General features: G+C 42.3%; 1 protein-coding gene across 1 annotated transcript; it reads right to left on the bottom strand.

Moving 5' to 3' along the window:
- Positions 1-2461: 2461 nt before the first annotated feature.
- cckbrb (cholecystokinin B receptor b) lies at positions 2462-18428 on the bottom strand. The gene is made up of 5 exons (XM_084023782.1): positions 17977-18428; positions 10756-11007; positions 8542-8803; positions 7251-7378; positions 2462-3854 (listed from the first exon to the last, which is right to left on the bottom strand). Exons 1-5 carry the CDS (start codon positions 18137-18139, stop codon positions 3313-3315), a joined length of 1347 nt encoding a protein of 448 aa, XP_083879908.1. The 5' UTR covers positions 18140-18428; the 3' UTR covers positions 2462-3312.
- Positions 18429-19058: the final 630 nt, after the last annotated feature.

The raw sequence follows: 19058 nt of genomic DNA, 5'->3' as shown, positions 1-19058 counted from the left end.
TGCAACTAGCTTTGCAGCCCACTCGGGTAATTTTGCTCCCCAAACATCCGCTCTGCTCTCATTAAACAAGTTCAACCCTGCCAGCACCTGAGCCCCAGAGGCTCCCACCTGTGGACAGAGTTCTTATCACTCACTAGCAGGACTCCCCCCTGAGCATCGCTGCAACACTCAACGGTGACATTTGCGTCAATGAATCTGGGAGCGCATATAGCAACAAATGGTTAGATTTTATTTGGAGGAACAGGTTCTGCAAACCAAGCAGCAGTGAGAGCTTCAGATTCCAGCAAAGTCCCCAAGAGCCCAATAGATATCAATGAGATTTGAGCACACATGATGTGAAATTGTATGAGATGCCATCATTAAGCTTGGTAATAAGACGCTCACAACAGGCCAGGAAAAATCATTTCACACGGAGTAGTCTTTATGGAGAAGGAGAAGCAGAGGGATAATCATCACAGGGATGAGTGAGGGGCTCTGCTTGTTTATAAAGGCCACCTCATTGTCTTGACTGAACATGATTGATGACTTGTGTGTGAATATTAGAAGGATCCCTGCTAGTAATCAGTGAACACTTTTATCCCTCCTACAATGTGTTTTATATTTACACACCATAGAATGAGTCATAATAGATATTTAAATGATGTGTCCAGCTTTTATGATATATCAGATATCTGTGGTATTTCAACACTAACCTCAAAACTTCAGTAACTTTGATTTTTCTTTTTTTACCACTTGACATATTATCCTTAGTTGTCATGGCTAACATGTTAGCAACCAGTTACCTATTTACAAGCAGAATGCAATCATTCAGGGTTATGCTCGTGGTCGCCCAATTCATTTATGTTCTATATTCACTGTCCTTTCAACTATGTTTGTTAATATAACAAATATGAATAGGCAACATCTGTAGATATTGTGCTGCATTTTTCCCCATTTCTGATCCAAAAATACATGGTTGATATAATGTGAAGCTCTTGAATATGATCATCAATGTGACTCTGAAAACAAATGCCAGAATGCAGCATTTACATTTACTTCTGTTCACAATGAAATGCATTTATACATGAGAGGAATGAGCCAATTAGCCATCCAACCACTACCCACTGTATGTTTGTCATCACACTTATCTTTATACTGAGCTTTAATTTTCCTTGCCAATATTAATTTTGTGAAGGCGGTAAAATAAGTATTTATCTGCGTCTGTCTGTAATTGGTTGTGAGCAAATGATATAGAAATATATTAATTCAATAAATAACAAGTACCCTGCGTGTGTGTGTGTGAGTGTGTGTGTGTGTGTGTGTGTGTGTGTGTGTGTGGTGGCTGGGTGGGGTGGGGTGGGGTGCAAATCATAATGTCAAACGGCCTCTATGACACGGCAGGGAAATCAGCCTCTCACAGCTCAAAAAACACATTCCCAATGTCACTCATAAACAACAGCACAGCGGAGTTATACGTATTTGTCTATCTGGGAATTGTGTCGAGATACATAAATAACTCCAGTCTGCTATTTTACTGTAAGAAATGTTGGCTTTTCTATGTTTCAACAACATTTTGAGAGCACACGAAATATCCCTTTAGTTTGTATGCACTATATTAAAGATCATGCATACAATTACCCGACGCCTCTGTGGTAATCAGCACAGGGCCATCACGCCCAGACACGATGTCAGCAGCTTGATGGATGTGTGCCTTTTGTGGTTCAGAGATGTCGGCCTATAGTGACACAAGGGGAAGGTCAAGGTAGCGATCTGTGTCCTTCTCTCTGCACTTGACGTGAACTGGACGTTGGATATGATGATAAGGTCGTCCCAGGTTAGATAAATAGCAGCAGGAAATATGAATTGCTTACTTTATTGTCCATTTATAGCTGTGTTGACAAGGATCTAATTCGTCGTATTTTCCATAAACAGAGTTGAAGTTTCGGCTGATAAAATTTGATGTCTTACCTTAACTTTAGTCTCAAAGTAAGGCTTCGCTATTATTTATATTTTAAGCACAAAGGGAAGGGCGCACACAATAAATCACAAAAGCTGCAGACCAATCTAAAATCTTACAACAAAAAACCAGAGAAAATGCTCACAAAGTCAGACCCATACATCTATTAGTTGAGCGGCTGACAGCATTGTGCTTTGGTGCACTCAGTGAAATATGCTCATCCGTTCAGCCTGGCAGGGTTGAGGTTGTAACATAATTAGTGCGAGGTGAGCAGGGGAGCCGGAGTCAGGCACGCTCGACAGGGTTTGACAAAACAGAGACCTCTGAAACCTGGCTGCCATTTGGAGCCTGCAGGTGAGTTACAAGGACTGGTCCCTGAACAATGACCGAACAGGCTGCAGTCAACGTATTGTTCCTAAAAATCCCCCTTTAATGTCGCCGTTAGCGGTGGCTTATACAACATGTTAGTAACATTTACTCTTTGTGTAAGTTAGAAGCTTCATCCAATTTGTTTGCCCTCATATCTACAACAATATACAGTTATTTCTGTTGTACCCAGGGGAGTTTTTATAATATGGTAATAAATTGGCTCTTAATTAATTCACATCCCTATTCAGATATTCTCCTCTTCTTCTGCAGCATACGATTAAAGCCACAACACGAGGCATCACTGCTGCCCATCCAAGCTTGTTTATACCACTCGAGTGTTTTCTGCGCGTCAGAGGACCGACAACCCGCTCATTTATCGGCTCCCATCAGGAGGAAATTCCTATCTTCTGTGGAGAATTTGTCTCGAGTCTTTAAACTCCACTTCTACCCTTCGAGTCACAATTTGCCTGTGATTACGGTGCCTGTCAGATAAATCAACAGCACACAGATATGACATAGTATTTAGAACCAGGCACTTAGTCTACAAGGCAATTTCCTTAACACGCATAAACATCTGACTGCAAAATATAAAACACAATTTAAAAATGACATAGCAAACTATTTTTATAGCTATATAATGACTACTTATTAAACTGCCTCGCTCACATATCATACAACAACACACACGATCACACACACGTATGCCCCGCAGTAAACATCTAAACAGACAGTTTGCCTTGGTCCACTGTGACAACAGATAACTGTACATTCTGTTTTTGTGCTTTTTTTTAAACAGCTATGGAGGTATTTACACTGTTTCCTTAAATAATCCCGACATAACTTTACTCACAGTCATAGGTGATGCTTCTGTACTGCTACACTATATGGCCTGCTTCCACTCACATTACTGTCCCTATGAGTGCAGAATTGGCCTAAAGACAAAGGATGTGGGGCGCTGTGTTGCCGTAGTAACTGTGTCTTCTGGATTGTGCCTGCATCCATCCGCCTCAGCAGGTTCCCATGGTGCTGACGGTGGTGTAACTGAACTTGGACATGGACGTTCCCGTTGCCATAACATCCTCCTCGTGGTCCCGTAGCCCACGGCGACGGCGGCGTTGGCACGGTGCGGCACAGCACGAGAACGTGGCGAGCAGAGCCTTGCGGAAACGTGTGTTCATGAAGCAGTAAATAATTGGGTTGACACAGGCCGAGGTGTAGCACAACAAATGGATAAAAGCGATGGGTGTCCCTGAGAGGGCGCGTTTGGCAGAGACGTCGTCGAAAGCCCGCCAGGTGTTAGCGCAGTACAGCGGCATCCAGCAGAGGAAGAACAGGACAACGATGACCACCAGCATGCGGATGACTCGCTTCTTGGCCTCCAGTTTGGCCTCGGATGTGTTGCTGCGCGGCCTTTCTGCCTTGACTGCCCGGCTGGATGCGGCCATGGTGGACATCTCCATCGAGTGAGGCCGCTGGACGACGTTAACGTAGCAACCGTCTCCGTCATCACTGCCACTAGACACAGTAGAGGTCAGTCCATTTTTCACATCTGTAAGGGAGAGCAAAGAAAAACAGACTTGCTGTGAATTAAATGCATTGTTTTTGCTTAATATGGTTCAATAATAATAATAATGTTTCCATTTTGTGGGGCTGCTTTAACTGTACTATTTAGACATTATGAAGGACCAGATACACACCCCATAGATACAGTATATATGCCCTTGATACCTACTCTTATTTTGATTATCAATATCGAAAGGATTATTACCAAAAAATGGACGTTACCTCAATGGTTCAGATGATTCAGACACTAAAAATCGTTCCTGTCTTTCCCGTCACCTGACCTTCTGCCCACATTTTCACCTGCTTTCCATTTCCCTAGTCAGCCTACAGCATTTAACTGGCCTATTCCCACTAACTTATTGCCAGATTGCTTTCCAGCCACCTGTTATACGGTTTGGTGTTTACAGTGATGTGGGCTGTGACCAAAAGAATGAGATTGCAGATCGTGAGGGTGCTGGGCTCGGCCCTTAGAAATAGATGAGGAAGGCATAAACCCATAGGTTTTCCGGACACGTGGAACTGCTTAAAGGAATCCACTGGAGAGATAAGATATCTCGTCTCGTCTGGGAATGCCTCGGGGTCCCCCAAAAGAGCTGGGGATGTTTATATGACACGCCTAGTGTAAGAGATACGATGTGGACTTGTTTGACTGGAAAGGAGGCTACTTTGTGTAGAATATAGGACTATAAAATGATATCTGCCTGCCTGCTATTCATTATCCCGTAAATTTTCCTTTTAGCAATCAAACTGGATTAAAAAGAATGTGGCTCATTTGAGATAATCATACTCTTTAAAGAGCAGCATTTCACCTCAATGGAAAGAAGAGTGACTATGACTGCCAAGCCATAGTGATCATCCATCAGGGGATATTACAATTTAATGATAATAATAATTGATTTAAGTAAAGTAAAGGCAAGGCAAACAGATACAAACAGGAACTGTTAAGGTAGGAAACCACTCCGGATTATGAAATCATATTACATTTTCCCAGAGGTTATTTTAGAAGTTCTTTATCCTTTTGTGTTTGGTTTTACCCCATGCCCTTTGCCTCTCAAGTTCTTTTTTTTGACTACCTCTTTCTCTCTGAGACCAAACAGATGGTGATGTCCAGGCCCACAGCTGCCAGCCGATTCCATCCTCTAATGGAACACCGGCAAACACACTCCATGCTGCTATCATCCCCCACACACTCTCACATGCCCACAGAAGGTTATGTTCCACTTAACCTGCACACATTACAATGATTGTAGTGCTAATGCAATTGTTGTGATTAAAACATTTAAAATTAAACATTCACATACATTTAAAAAATGTAAATGCTGACATTAGAGTGAGGTTGGGGCGTGATGAGGTTCATTAGGAGATGTGAGTTCAAATAGCACGGAAGATTTCTTTTTTTATTTGGGATTTTGAGAATAACGTTGAAATTTCAAGAATAAAGTTTAAATAAAATTTAGAATAAATTAGATTTTTTTCTCGAAAAGTTATTGAAATGTTGACTTTATTCTCGAAATTGTATTTCAACTGTGTTCCACCCAATAAACCCCTCCTCCATGTGAAGATTTAAACCCAGTGTATTCTGTCTCTCGTCTCATTTGTTGTAGTACTTTTGTGTCCGACATTCCAGCATCCTTGTGTCAGTTACCTTGAAACTTTTCCTACTTTTCCTATTTTATTATTATTATTATTATTTTGCAACTATTTGCTAAGTAAAGACTGTCTTAACTCACCTGGGGTCCGTTTCACAAAGCAGGTTTAGTGAAAACCTTGAGTTAGTTAACCCTGAGATGAGGGAAACTCTGGTTTTTCGGTTTCACAAAGCCAGTTCAGCATAAATCTGGGTCAGTTACCCGGGTAACATGCTCCGTGAAACTAACCTGCTCCCTAGCAGGTTTGCTTCAACAAACCGTGAGTTTCTCCCTACATGTCTCCGCTTTTTTCCGGAATCTGAACCAACTCTGAAAAATTGTGCCGTCCTTTCATCGTCAACCTAATCGATACGGAAATAAAAGTGATTCTAGCAGCTTTGCGTCGGGAGAGGATTTTGATTACCTTTCCTTCCAAACACATTAGATATTATCTAAACAATATTCTCCGACATTTTCAACATATCGCGGACATAATCCGCAACCAGATTCTTTGCGGAGGTCGTGTTTTTGCGAACGGGAGATTTATGAAATGTTTAAATACATTCCTGTGTTGAAATACCTGCTTATATTTACTGTTTAATATGTGAAATATGATTAAAATCATATGCCTTAGACAACGTATTTGCGCAATATTCTTCTGCTTAATTTTCAACTGAAGCCACTTTCTTTCTGTGCCTGGGGGGATTACACCCAATAAAAATGATGATTTATTTGTTGCGCTACTTTGTGAACTACGGGAATCGAGCCATTGTCTCCTGCACCGTAGTCAGCGTTGCTAACCATTACACCACAGTGCCGCTCTCGAATTCTGAAAATAAAGAGTTATTACCTTTAGATCAATAGACTGTTTCATTCAGTTATACACATTAGATCAGGCAGTAATTGTCTGCCACGCCAACTATCGCTACTTTGCTGCAGTTACGTTGCTCCGCTTTCTCAGGATGAGCTCGTTTTCTACATAAACACTCGGTAATATCTAATGACGCTCTCCCCGTTGCCATGGTGAATCGTAGTATCGGAGCTCCATTGATGATGGCTTTATAGAGTCGGCAGGCACGCGCGTAACTCAGAGTTTACATACTCAGAGTTGACTGAACTAATTCAAAACCACTGTTCTGAAACCGAAAACTCAGAGTTTCCCATCTCAGAGTTGTTCAACTCAGAGTTCAGGGTTAGGTTCAGAGTTGGTTGAACCTGCTTTGTGAAACGGGCCCCTGTTCTCTTTACCAACTCATCACAGACAGATGCTTGGTACAGTTTTACTTGTATTTTTTCATTAAAATTGTGAATTCACATGCATTGACCTGCTAGTTCACTGCAAATAATGACATAACCATGCAGAATGATGAGCTTGCTTGATGCCCACATTGATTTTTCTTCTTCAGGAAGCTCAGGACTTAAACATTCAACACACCACTGATGAAAAAATGTTCTATGCTTCCTTTATTGCGTTTATCTTCTAACATGCACTATGATCTGTTGGTTTGGTAATCTGAGTTTGAGAAGAAAAAAAACCTACTGGGAAAAATAATGAATCCGTGTTTGAATTTAAATTAAGTGCCTGTCCATCTGTTCATCCCAAAGCTAAGTAGCCTATACTGGAGTCCATTTACTGTGTTTACTCATTGCTGTACTTTTGAGTATTTCATTATTCATTGACTGCTGACTGTGAGCCAAATAAACCTCCTGGGATATGAACCCTTTCCACATGCAGTCTGCCAGTAATGTCTCACCAGTAGAGTCTTTTTTGTGGCCCATCTCAAACTGGATGCCTCTATAAAGTTCCCTGGAGATCAGTCCGTAGGCCACGATCATCACCAGCCCCGGGATTGCAAACAGCACAAGCAGCAGCAGGATGTACCTAAAAGAGACGTATCAGAGGGGAAATCCAGGTTTGTACATCACCATCACCTTGAGTCATGGAGCTAAACATTGTGTCATAAAGCAAAATGATCTGTTCTGAAGATATTTCCAGAATCCTGATGATGCTGAAGAACAAACAGTTCCTGTATATCTCCAGTTACTTTACAACACTATCAATGTTTTATTATCTTCCTAATTTAAAGTCAAAGTATTTGAATTTTCTCATTACATGAGGACATGTTGGCACGCCCCTATAAAAGGAAACAGACTGCATGACTGCGTGTGGTTTGGAGGTGTCACTCATCTGCGTTTGTTCTCCTATTGATTTTTTGCTTTTAATCTGTCAATGAGATGTGCTGAACAGTGCGTGTTTCTCAATGCATGATGGGATGCCAATCACATTAATGTCTGTTCAGCACTTCCATCAAATCAAAACATCCACTTTTGTTTAAATTCATAACCAAATGCATGAAGAGAATCTCATTCTGTACAAACTTAATGCAATTACATAAAAATTAAAATTACTATAAAACATCCCTGATGACAAATCAGTGTGTAGAGAGTGAAAATAACCTTCAATGTAAACTTGAATCTGGGTGTGAGCTGTCTAAACACACCCTTCTATGTCCTTTCAGAGGATCAATGACAAAGGATGCTGCGGACTGAATTCTTTTACATACATTTTAATATTCAATGCGTATGCTTACTTATATTCAATCATCTCACCATGTCTCACCTAAAAGCCTGAAATATAGCTTAATTAAATAGTTTCAATGAGCCATCTTCAATTAATCTGATGAATTATGTGTTTTTTCAAGTCATACACACATTACATAACAGCAGGCTATATTAAGTTACTTTTTAAATTAAAAAAAATTATACATTTTAAAAAACATTTACATAACGGTAAATTTAATCTATGTATCTTTTGAAAGAAAAAAATATTGAACAAAATACACCACTTGTCAATCCAATACCAGATGTTTGCTCCAAAGATTTGCTGCTTGTATGACCTGAGGCTTAGTGGCTAATTCCAGCAAAAAAACAATTTATTTTCTGGCATGGTTGCAGGTACAGGCTGTCAACTGAACATAGTCGTGAAACAGCGTTCAAATAATGTCTTAAAGGGCGCACCGTCCGCCGTGCAACCCGAACACTCACCAGGCCTGCTCCGCCGTTGCGACCGGCCACGTGTGGCGACACTGGTGAGCGGTGGTGTTGTCGGGACGCTGAAAAGACTCCAACTGGCTGATGATTGGATAGGGGATCATGATGACAAAGGCCAACACCCACGTAGCAGCAATCACCCGATAGGCATGGGAACGGGTCTGCCACACCCGGGACTTCAGGGGGTTACAGATGGCGCTGTAGCGCTCGATCGCTATGGCAACCAGGCTGAATGTGGATATGCTCACTGATATTCCTGTAGCGAAATAAAACAGGTTATTTAAAAAATAAATCAATAAATAATTGGTGAATGAAAAGTTATTACTCCATGCTCAGACTGGAGCCGCAATAAAAAAAAGTAACAAAAACAAGTTTGTTGATGCACATGTAATATCTGCAATCATAACCGAGAACAAAACAAAAATGCAGCACTGAATATAGCAGGAGGTGGGAGGTGGGGATGGTTGTCTCAGTCTTGGTAGAAGAAATCATGTCGGCCTAGGCCACTGATGTTATCTGCAATCTCCCTCCTGACATGGCAAGACGGGAAATTACTCTTTACCTCTCTTATCCATGTCCTCAACGACAAATCTGTGTGTGTGTGTGTGTGTGTGTGTGTGTGTGTGTGTGTGTGTGTGTGTGTGTGTGTGTGTGTGAGTGTGTGTGTGTGTGTGTGTGTGTGTGTGTGTGTGCTCGTGAGTCAGGGCCCAGAGGTGCTCTATGTTGTGTCTGTACCAATGAGGGCAGGTTTAGAGCAGATCCCACCGAAGCAAAGAACAATCAGCAGTCTCTCCCCTGGGTTTTCGTTTCCTCAGTGCTGACCATGAGCTTTATTTAATCCACCTTTTCTATTCAATGCTCTGATGGCTTTTCTTCCAGTGTCAACACAGTGTACCTGTTCTGTTTATTATTTTTTTCCCCCCTCTAACATTCACGTCATCGTAATCATTGTGTTGCCGTTCTCTCTGTCCCCGAATTTATTCTGTTTTACTTACCTCTCCGTTTTTTTTTTTGTGCACTCCTCATTTTCACGTCTGCTTTCAAGGAAATATGTTATTTTCTGCTCACTCTGTCAGTCGCTCCCCCGAGGAGGCTGCAATTTGGCATCGAGGTGAGGTCACGTGTGTGTGAAGATGTGTGTTTGTGTTCACGCCAACTGGCATAAAGTGACAGTGAGAGTGGCAGATAACAAAAAAAGGCACATAGATTCACATAACATGGCCCAACACATAGATGTTTGATGTGATTGCACTCAGCAAAAAGCAACGCCCCATTTGATGACTCATTAACCATTTCTTGTAGAAACAGTAACTCTGCATTTATTGAACAAGGACAACAGCCCTTTCTTAAACTCACCAATTAAACTCCCGCAAATGGGGAGAAGATGGAAATAGTCCAGGAATCTGTTCAATGGTAATCTATACCATTTGTAAAGTGGTGGACAAAGAGGTCAGAGAGGTTGTTAACCTTCGGAGTGCTGCTTTTTTCCATGTTTGTTGCAATTCAGGTTCATAAGTAAATCAATACAGAAGCTGCATCTGAATGGAGTTTTACTCCAGCAGTGAAAGAACTTTGTGTAGCTGCCTTAATCATATCCGTTGGATCCCAGTCAACCGCTTCTCAAGGTGAAATTGGATTATCCCTTAATCAGGCTGAAATGCAATTGTATTTCTATGTAAATCATACAGACAATTGAAGATGTAGAGTCAGGTCAGGTCCAGTCAGGTTTGCTATAGACCTGCAAGGATTTTTATTTGAAAATTGATTAAGAAACACACAACAAAAAGAAAAATGTACTGCCTGCAGTTTCACTTGGCAGTGCCATATTGATTCCAAAAACTCTGACAGATACTTGACGCTTAACAAAGCTTATTCCAATAAGAAATTGTGTTGTTTTTCTACTTTATTGTGGACTGTTTCCCAGAATATGAGTCAGCATCCCCAAGCGAAACCCCAAATACTTTTAAATACCTTTGTTGCCTTATAGCTCGCCACAATATATACACCAATATAGTGTATTTACCACTGAGCTGCCTGGCATCTAAGTTAATATGGATGTGAATATTAATGAATGAGTGAATCATAAGATGAACTAGAAGGCAAAAGTAATTCAGTGAACAAGAGGACATGGCTATGTTATGATACTGAATATGAAGAATGATGTCAAATATACAAATAGAAAGTCTGTATTTGAGCCTCATATCTCACCCATGAGGTAGGACACGATCTTGCACATGGCGGCTCCGAAGATGAAGTCCTTGAGGATGCTGGGGATGAGGGTGAAGGGCATGCAGAAGACGGCCATCATCAGGTCGCTGACGGCGAGCGACAGCAGGAAGGTGTTGGTCACGGTGCGCATGCGCTTGTTGACCGTCAGCACCACGATGATCAGCAGGTTGCCAAACACGCTCAGGAAGAAGATGAGCGAGTAGAGCAGGATCCGCAACGTGTGGTCGTCGTCTGGTGGAGAGAAAGACAGGAGTGGAGGATGTTAGAGGAGCAGTACTGTGAGTACTATGAGTTGTTAAAGGCTTTTTCAGAACAGTACCCTCTTGAGTGCCACAGACTACTTAACTAGGATCCCCCCACTGAAATGCATAGATGCCATTTTCACAACCGAGCAGCACACACACTTTTATTTGACTACTTCTGTAATGCTCATTGCACATTACATTATGGTATCACATCTGTTTATACCTCAGTGATAAATACAGCTAAGGACAACACAAAAAGGGTGTGGTGAGTCCAGCTGGGCTGTAGAGTTACATATTATATTTATTGAACTTGCACCATCTGGTTGAGGACGGCAAACGCTGCATCGTTACGACATTACGAAATAGGACACACTTGTAAACGGATTTACATTTCTGATACCTTCATGCTCATTTCTGCCCGACACTGCTGTCGCCAGTCTGGGACAAAAATGATTTGTTTTTCAAAGCTGCTGTTGCATAAACGTTTCTGTCTGCGTGGCGAGACATCAATTAGTCACAACCAGGGTTTGTTTGACTGGCAAAAAAAAAAAAAATCAAAGCTTGTCCGATCATCATAAAAGTGGCCTCATTCTTAAATGATGTAAACGACAATTAGGCCAATTCAATTATGACTTTGTGTAGTTCTCTGTGTCCAATTGGGTACCAACATTAAATACTTTCCACCTTTAAAAATACTGTATGAAATACTGTCACCTGCAGCCATTAGCAGCTTCACTGGATCACATCCTGTAAGTCCATGTTGTCTCTCAGTTATCGTCACCTCACTCGCTGCTTAGACACAGCACTTTTTAAAGTGTTACATACTGTATCCTGGGGATCAGAGGCAGCCATGTGCATCGCGTCCGCACGACACAAATCACAAGTCTGAGACCAAACTCCACAGTTGTGCAGGCATGTGCAACCAAACACGCTCGAGCCTTAATCCCCTGAAAATACACCACCAACAGCTCCTCACCGGTAAATAACATAGACTACAATCTGCAACACATCTAGGGAGGATCTTCACTGCAAAACTCCAACCAAATGTATTGCTATCGCCATCTTTTCCCTTTATTTCTTGGTCCATTCCCTGTCCTTCCACTCTCAATAAAAGGAGAATACTTTTAATAATACTGCAAAGCCGGCTACGTGACTCATATGACATTTTTGGTAAATACAGCTTTTTGTGCCGGGAAGAACTGTGTGGTCGACCACGGGTCACCCGAAGGTCTGGCCGAACAATCAGAGGGTAATTACACCATAATGTATTCATTAATTCATTTTGATAGGTTGTTCTTTTTGCACCAGAGCCATCACACCTAACTCTGAACATCACAAATGGTTCTAAAAACACAAAATATAACACAAAAATGTCACCTTGGCCTGTGTTGCATCTAAAGTAATCCTGAACCTGACTCATATCAATTTCCAATAATCCACCTTGAATGTAAACATATGCAGCTGGGAGACATGCGGGAATATATGTGTGTTTATTTTTGAAAAAAGCAGCGTTGAATTCAGGTCGAGATGTGAAACGCTGCAGCACAACAGCTGGCATGTGGTTAAAAAAAAAAACAGAATCTGGCTTCTCCAAATCCATATGGGCAGATGTGTGGTTAATTCTGTTTGGGAAAGCAGGATGATGCCATGTCATTTAATTGATTTAATGCTCTCAGCCACTCTGAACTTGTTTAACTTGCAGGCTCAGCGATGGATTCAGGCTCAGCTTGGTCAGCAAAACTCTCTCTCTTATCTGCCTCTCAGAAACACACACACTGTCTTCCCATAATGACATGAGGCTTCCCCATCTATCTCACACACTTCTATGCAAAATAACCTCTAATATAGTGGAACACACCCGTTTTTTTTTTATTTAACCACAGCAGGTTCACAAATGACAGCAACTAAAAGTGTTTAATTTTGTGTCCTGCACATGAGAATAATGAAAATGTGCAGACAGGTGATTGGTAAGGAAGAGGAATCAACACTCTCCTTTATTACTTTCTCTCTCTCTGTCTCTCGCTCCCTCCTAATGAAATATGCCACACTGGCCTCCGCCTAATCGAAGCCAATTAGCTTTCCTGCGTGCTCGCCGGCTGTGCAGGAAACTGATAACTCCCTCAGCACACCAGTTCCTTCAGGCCAGCGTTTCACAAAGCTGCACTCGCACGCGTGTGCAGAGCGGAGCATTTATATTAATCACCTTGCTCACCAATGCTCCACCTGTGCTCATTGGCCGATATGCCACACAGATTCATATTTTTGTTTTCCCCATGTGGAACGTTTGTGCAGGGGAGAAACCAGACACAGTGGATTTCTGCCTGCAGAAATAGGCTTTGAGTAAAGAAATCCTGTGTCCCAACACGTGTCATAAAACCCTCCATCAGTCTGCGTGATAATGTCTCGGCGTACATCTCGGAATGTGTTTTTCTGAGAAATCTTCAGAAGAATGGGTGGATTGTCGTAAAAATGGGCTTTCATCACAATGGGATATTTCTCAGACTATTGGTGTTTGGGAACAAAGGGCCGTCCCTTCCCAAAGCCCAATACGTTACCACGAACACAGACGACAACCAAATAAAGGACAATATCTTGAGGCAGCCGAGCAGCTGGGATATGATCAAAATGGTAATGTGCTGATATGCACTTGGAAAATGCAACAATACGTTGGTCACAGAACGGGGGTGAGCCATCTCGGGCATGATTAGATCATGTGTTGTGGGGTGGCGGTTCCTTAGACATTCTCTGTCTGCAGGATTTGGTTGTGTGGAGTGGACACTGGCTCTTTTCCTCCCTGATCAAATTGGAATACAGCAATGCAGACGTTTTTTTACAGTATGCATAGCTGCACATTTTCCACATTACTGCACAGCATTCTTTGCATGTAAAAAAATTGCTTTACATTTTTTTAAATTAACATTCTCAGCTAGAATGTTGTCTTTTCTAAAAATCTGTTGGTAATAGTTAGGTTTGCTCTGGCTGAATCCAGGCTTCCACAGCTGCTGTCTGAAGGTCCGTCTCTGGAGGCAGACGCTCTCCTCCCGGCAATTTATTTTTCATGGAAACATTTCTCAGAATTCTGAATCTTGGACATTCAGAAAAAAAAACAGGGTAAATATGTTTTTCTGGAGGCATCTGCTCTCCTCCCGGGAAAATGCATTAAGCTTCTGTATGATAAACACAGACAGGTCTGCTGTTTCTCTACAGTATAGTGTTATGAAGCAATGTATAAAGCATTCATCATCTAGATGTTCTTGTAACGGTTTCTTAAAGAGATGAACGATGAACTTTGAGGCACTTGCACTTCATTTCCATGTTCTGCTACATTATACTGCTTCTTCACTCAATTTCACAGATATTTTTGGCAATTTAACACATTATGATAAATTATATGAGGTTAAGATAAGACTGGGTAGAGGTGAGCTGCAAAGACCTCATGCATGCAGCAGACGGACACATTTAGCTGGTGAACATAGTGGAGCGGCTAAAAGAGTTTCCCTCAGGTTCACTGGTTTCACCCGGGCTCTGATGGAATCTCTTATTGGCGCTGGTCTACACAGCTGTGCTCCAGATGTGTCTGCACAATAAAGATTCCACCAGTTTTCTCCAGCAGTTACAGACAACTAACAGAGAAATCCTCGTTATCTCCAGAGAGCCTAGACCCGATGAACAGCCCGACACTGAAGCTGCTACTACCACAACTTTACGGGGAAAATTATGAGTCATTACAGAAGCCAACAATGCCCATTTGGCAATGTTTAGTTCTCACCTCGGCCCACCAATTATGTGGAGAACTACTTTCAGTTTAAAGAGCCGAATGACAGAAGGGAACCCTGCAGCACTCGAGGTGTTGGGGAGCTGGCTTAACGAGTGTGTGTGTGTGTGTGTGTGTGTGTGTGTGTGTGTGTGTGGGACCCAGATGTGTCTGACCATAGACTCCGGCACACAATCTGCTTTCTGTTTACAGACTTGCGGCGCTGTTCGCTGGTTGTGGGGGAATTACTTTGTTGCAGTCTTTCAATTATCTGGAATAATCATGACATGTCGGAGAATCCTACTTCAATTTATCTGCCAATTTACATCCTATTAGAGTGTGTTACCCTCAGTAATGCAGCTCTATTTGGTGGCATCACACACACACACACACACACACTAACACACACACACACACACACACACACACACACACACACGTCTGCTATATTGGACATCCGTGTGCATGCATGTTATTTTCTACACTTTAGTTCAGACGTGCAAATTAAAACTTGCCCACCCTTTATGTAACCAAGATTTAAAAAAAAATAAAAATAAATTGTCATTTTACCAGCGCTTTAAGTGTCGGCTGTGAGAGCCTGGTGACCAATAAAAATGAAATAATCAAGAGTGGAAAGTTATCAGAGTCTATTATGAGATATGCGGCGATGTAGCGGATGAATTAATAATGGGGTTCATATTGCATCTATGAATATTTAAGGTCTCTCTCATCCAGTATGTCAGATAATATATTGACTATGAATTACCGCCTGCCATGTTTAATACATGTGCAGCGTGTGTCACTTTCCCCGGTTGGCCCTTGTGTCGCCGCACCTATCTGGGGGAAAAGCGGGGCTCTGCTCTTGTGTTGGTAAATGTCACAGCTAGTGGCTAATCCAGCATAGTAAATGTCATCTAAGCCGTGTCACTGAGCCAACTGCACCCTGAACAGATGACGGAGAATGAAACCACTTTCTGTTGACGGACGGGATACAACACGTGAGCCGCAGAGCCCCCCCCTCGGTCCACTGCAGTCCGACTCCCAAAAACAACATGTCGGTTTGCTCGACACATAGTGGAGGCATGTATTGAAACACCAGCTTGGCAGTGAGATGAGAGGGTGGCGGTGGAGACGGTGAAGTGTGCACAAACAGGAGAGATGTGGTGGGAGTGAAGAGGGGGAATGAAACGCAGTGGAGGGTTTCACTTTTTTGTGTGTCTGAATTCCTTTCAACGCTTTGTGATCCGAAATTGAAAAATGGTGGTTCATTCCAATGACTGATAACCCCTTCCCCATCACCTCCAAAGTAATGACCTCCCGCCGTCGGTGATGAATTGCACCGCAATCACACACGATAGCTACAAAACAATTTTTATCGACTCTATAAATAGTCATTCACCTGTGTATTGTGAAGTAAACAACGTACGACAGGCCTCCTTTAAACAGATATCAGATTTACAGCAGGGGTGTCAAAACCGTGTGCCGTGAAGCACTTCGGGAGGCTTGTGTTTCTCATCAAAAATAGCACCTGAGCCGGATCCGAACACAGTCGTTTGTCAGGGTAAAGTTACATACTATGAAGGCCTTTTTATGTTTGGTGTGGAGTCGGTTTCAGCAAGCCTCAACATGACCCTTGGCTGATTTCACCGAGTAGAAAAAAAAATGTCTGAATTTGTTAAACCCCTTTGGTAACCATGAAAAGCTGCATAAGTGGCCCATGGCACGTGTTCTGACATCCCCATGGTCTGCAGGGCGACCAAGAGGGAATCTGATGACGACACGAGCCGATCTGCTCCATAAACACACGGCGTCGGAGCATCGGAGCGACGGAGTGACGGACAGAGAAAGGAGATGAAAGGAGGTGACTGGACGAGGTGGAGAAGTAATCAAACTCCGGAGTGACGGAGTGAGTAATGATGGTGACAGCAGCTGTACAGGGTCATACATCCTCATTTCTCCTCTCCAGATGGGTGTGTGTGGTCCTGGTGTAAGATAGGAACGGTAAATAGAGAGAAAGGAAGGCAGCAAAAAAAGCCCACAAGATCATCTGTGTGTGTGAAATAATAATAGGGCAGGATAAATAATATTCTGCTGCGTTTCTCATCAGACACGAGACACAGCGGTCTTGATCTGTTCTTGGCACAAGTGTCCTCGTGGGTTTGTCGTTTTCATTGGCTCATCCTCACGGCTGGACGCTCCAAACGAAGATGTAAATGTAAACATGCATCGTTCAGTTAAGTGACTTATATCGCTCACTTGTGATGAGATATCAAGCAGCATAATGAAGGTGATCAATCAGTGTTCTACAACCTGCTCAAACACACACACACACACACACACACACACACACACACACACACACACACACACACACACGCGCACACACACACACACACACACACACACACACACACACACACACACACACACCTCATCAATGGAAATGTTAATTAAGTGTTGTTTCATAAAAAAAGCAGTTGAAGGTAAGACGGAGAGGGAATTTCAAGTGTGATGATGCACTTATTTGTATTAATATAGTCCCTAAATTCCATATGGCATGCAGACACAGACTCTCCACCTCAATATGAATAAAATGTTTTATTTATAAACCTATATTAAAAAAACAGCAGGAATCAGTGAAACGACATGGCAGCACAGTTCAGATATGAAGCCACGTGACTTATTTATGAATAAATCCCCTGTGTTGCAAGGATTTAATTCCATGTGACACACACACACACACACACACACACACACACACACACACACACACTCTCTCTCTCTCTCTCTCTCTCTCTCTCTCATCGTATACCTGAATGTTTACTTGCATTAAATGAAGGCGCAGCTAAGAAAAAAAATCTTATTTCCATCAATTTCCCCTGAAAGTAGAGCAACATGGAACCCAACAATGCAGCATTACTTATTATTATAACATAATTATTACAAAAATAGAGTCTGGCACAACAGGATATCATCCCAGTGAATTGAGATTGATTGAAAGTTCAATTAGAAGCCATGCATTCTTCTTTGAGGGGACTGAAGTCTCAACAAACCTCTTAATGTTAAATCTATCTTGAAGGAAAGCTAAAACAATTCATTTTCTTGCAGCATATCTGTGATCACCAGCTGGAGGCAAGTAGTGAAGAAGACACAGTTGCACGTTTTAATGAACCTCCAGGTGTTAGTGTTGAGTCCGCTCACCTTTATGCCTCGCGCGCTGAGGTGTGAGGAGCGAGGACGCGTTGCCGCAGGTGATGTTCGATGCGTCCAAGCTCCCGTTGGCGGCTCCCTTCTGCAGCGCGTCCGTCTGCGCTCCGACGCACTCCGGAGACGTAAACGTCGCATTTCGCGCATACAGATCCATGTTTCTGATTTTTATTTTTGTGAGTCTCTAAGGTTACAAAAAGTTCGACGCAATATTCGCCTAAAGCCTCAAAAGTGGGACACTAACCAGACTCTGCATCCATAGTCCACCTTCACGCTTGAAACCGACGCATGTTGTTGTTTTGTAACATCTAAAATAAGCCCCCCCAAAAAACCCCGTCTTTTGTCGTTTATTTCTCCTCCTTTGCTGCAGATGCGTCTCTCACTTTGCATCAGACCCGTTGATCAAGGATCGGTGCGCACCGGGAGAGAGGAGGAGCGTGGCGCACCGCTGCGCCTTCGCCAAGTGAACCGCATGGAGAGAAAGCGAGTCTGCGCCGAGTGGACTGGGAGACTATCATATAGTGCGCGCGCGTGTGCGTGTGTGTGCGTGTGTGTGCGTGTGTGTGTGTGTGTGTGTGTGTGTGTGTGTGTGTGTGTGTGTGTGTGTGTGTGTGTGTGTGTGTGTAAAGGGGTAAACAGCAAAAACGCCCATTGGTCAGTTCGTTGACATCAGTGTTGACCACATTACATTTTGAAGGAAAATCAGCTCGTCATAGCACGCTTCCATCCTATAGCGAGATTTAAATCACAATATGTTAACGAGGAAGTTGTTACTAATATTTTTCTTGATTAAAATCGACAAAACAGTTTAATGTGTCCCTGTGTGAAACATTAAAGCTAATAACTAGTTGTGTTGTGCAGATATTAGGAATTATCGGTTGAATAATTCACATGGAGAGTTAAGTTCTTCGCCTAAAATGAGAGACAAAGAGCATTTTCGGGGTTTAAAGTGAGGAGCTTGTTAAGTTTATGCGTATATCTGTTTGTTTGTTTATATATTTGTTTATGTCATCCTTGTTCAGATAAACTCTCATCTTGTCTTGCTGTAGTTAAACTCCTCACTTGTGAGTGACATA

The sequence above is a fragment of the Eutrigla gurnardus genome (assembly GCF_963514095.1).
Source record: "Eutrigla gurnardus genome assembly, chromosome: 12".
NCBI classification, from domain to species: Eukaryota; Metazoa; Chordata; class Actinopteri; order Perciformes; family Triglidae; genus Eutrigla; species Eutrigla gurnardus.
The sequence above is the reverse complement of the archived record's forward strand: the minus strand, read 5'-3'. Positions and strand labels throughout refer to the sequence as shown.

Excerpts from the sequence above, each read along its gene's own strand:
- cckbrb (XM_084023782.1), bottom strand. The coding sequence starts at position 18,139 with ATGGATCTGTATGCGCGAAATGCGACGTTTACGTCTCCGGAGTGCGTC. Across the intron at positions 11,008-17,976 it reads TCAGCGCGCGAGGCATAAAG|ACGACGACCACACGTTGCGG; the intron begins GTGAGCGGACTC and ends TCTCTCCACCAG. Across the intron at positions 7,379-8,541 it reads GCAACGGCGGAGCAGGCCTG|GTACATCCTGCTGCTGCTTG; the intron begins GTGAGTGTTCGG and ends CGTCTCTTTTAG.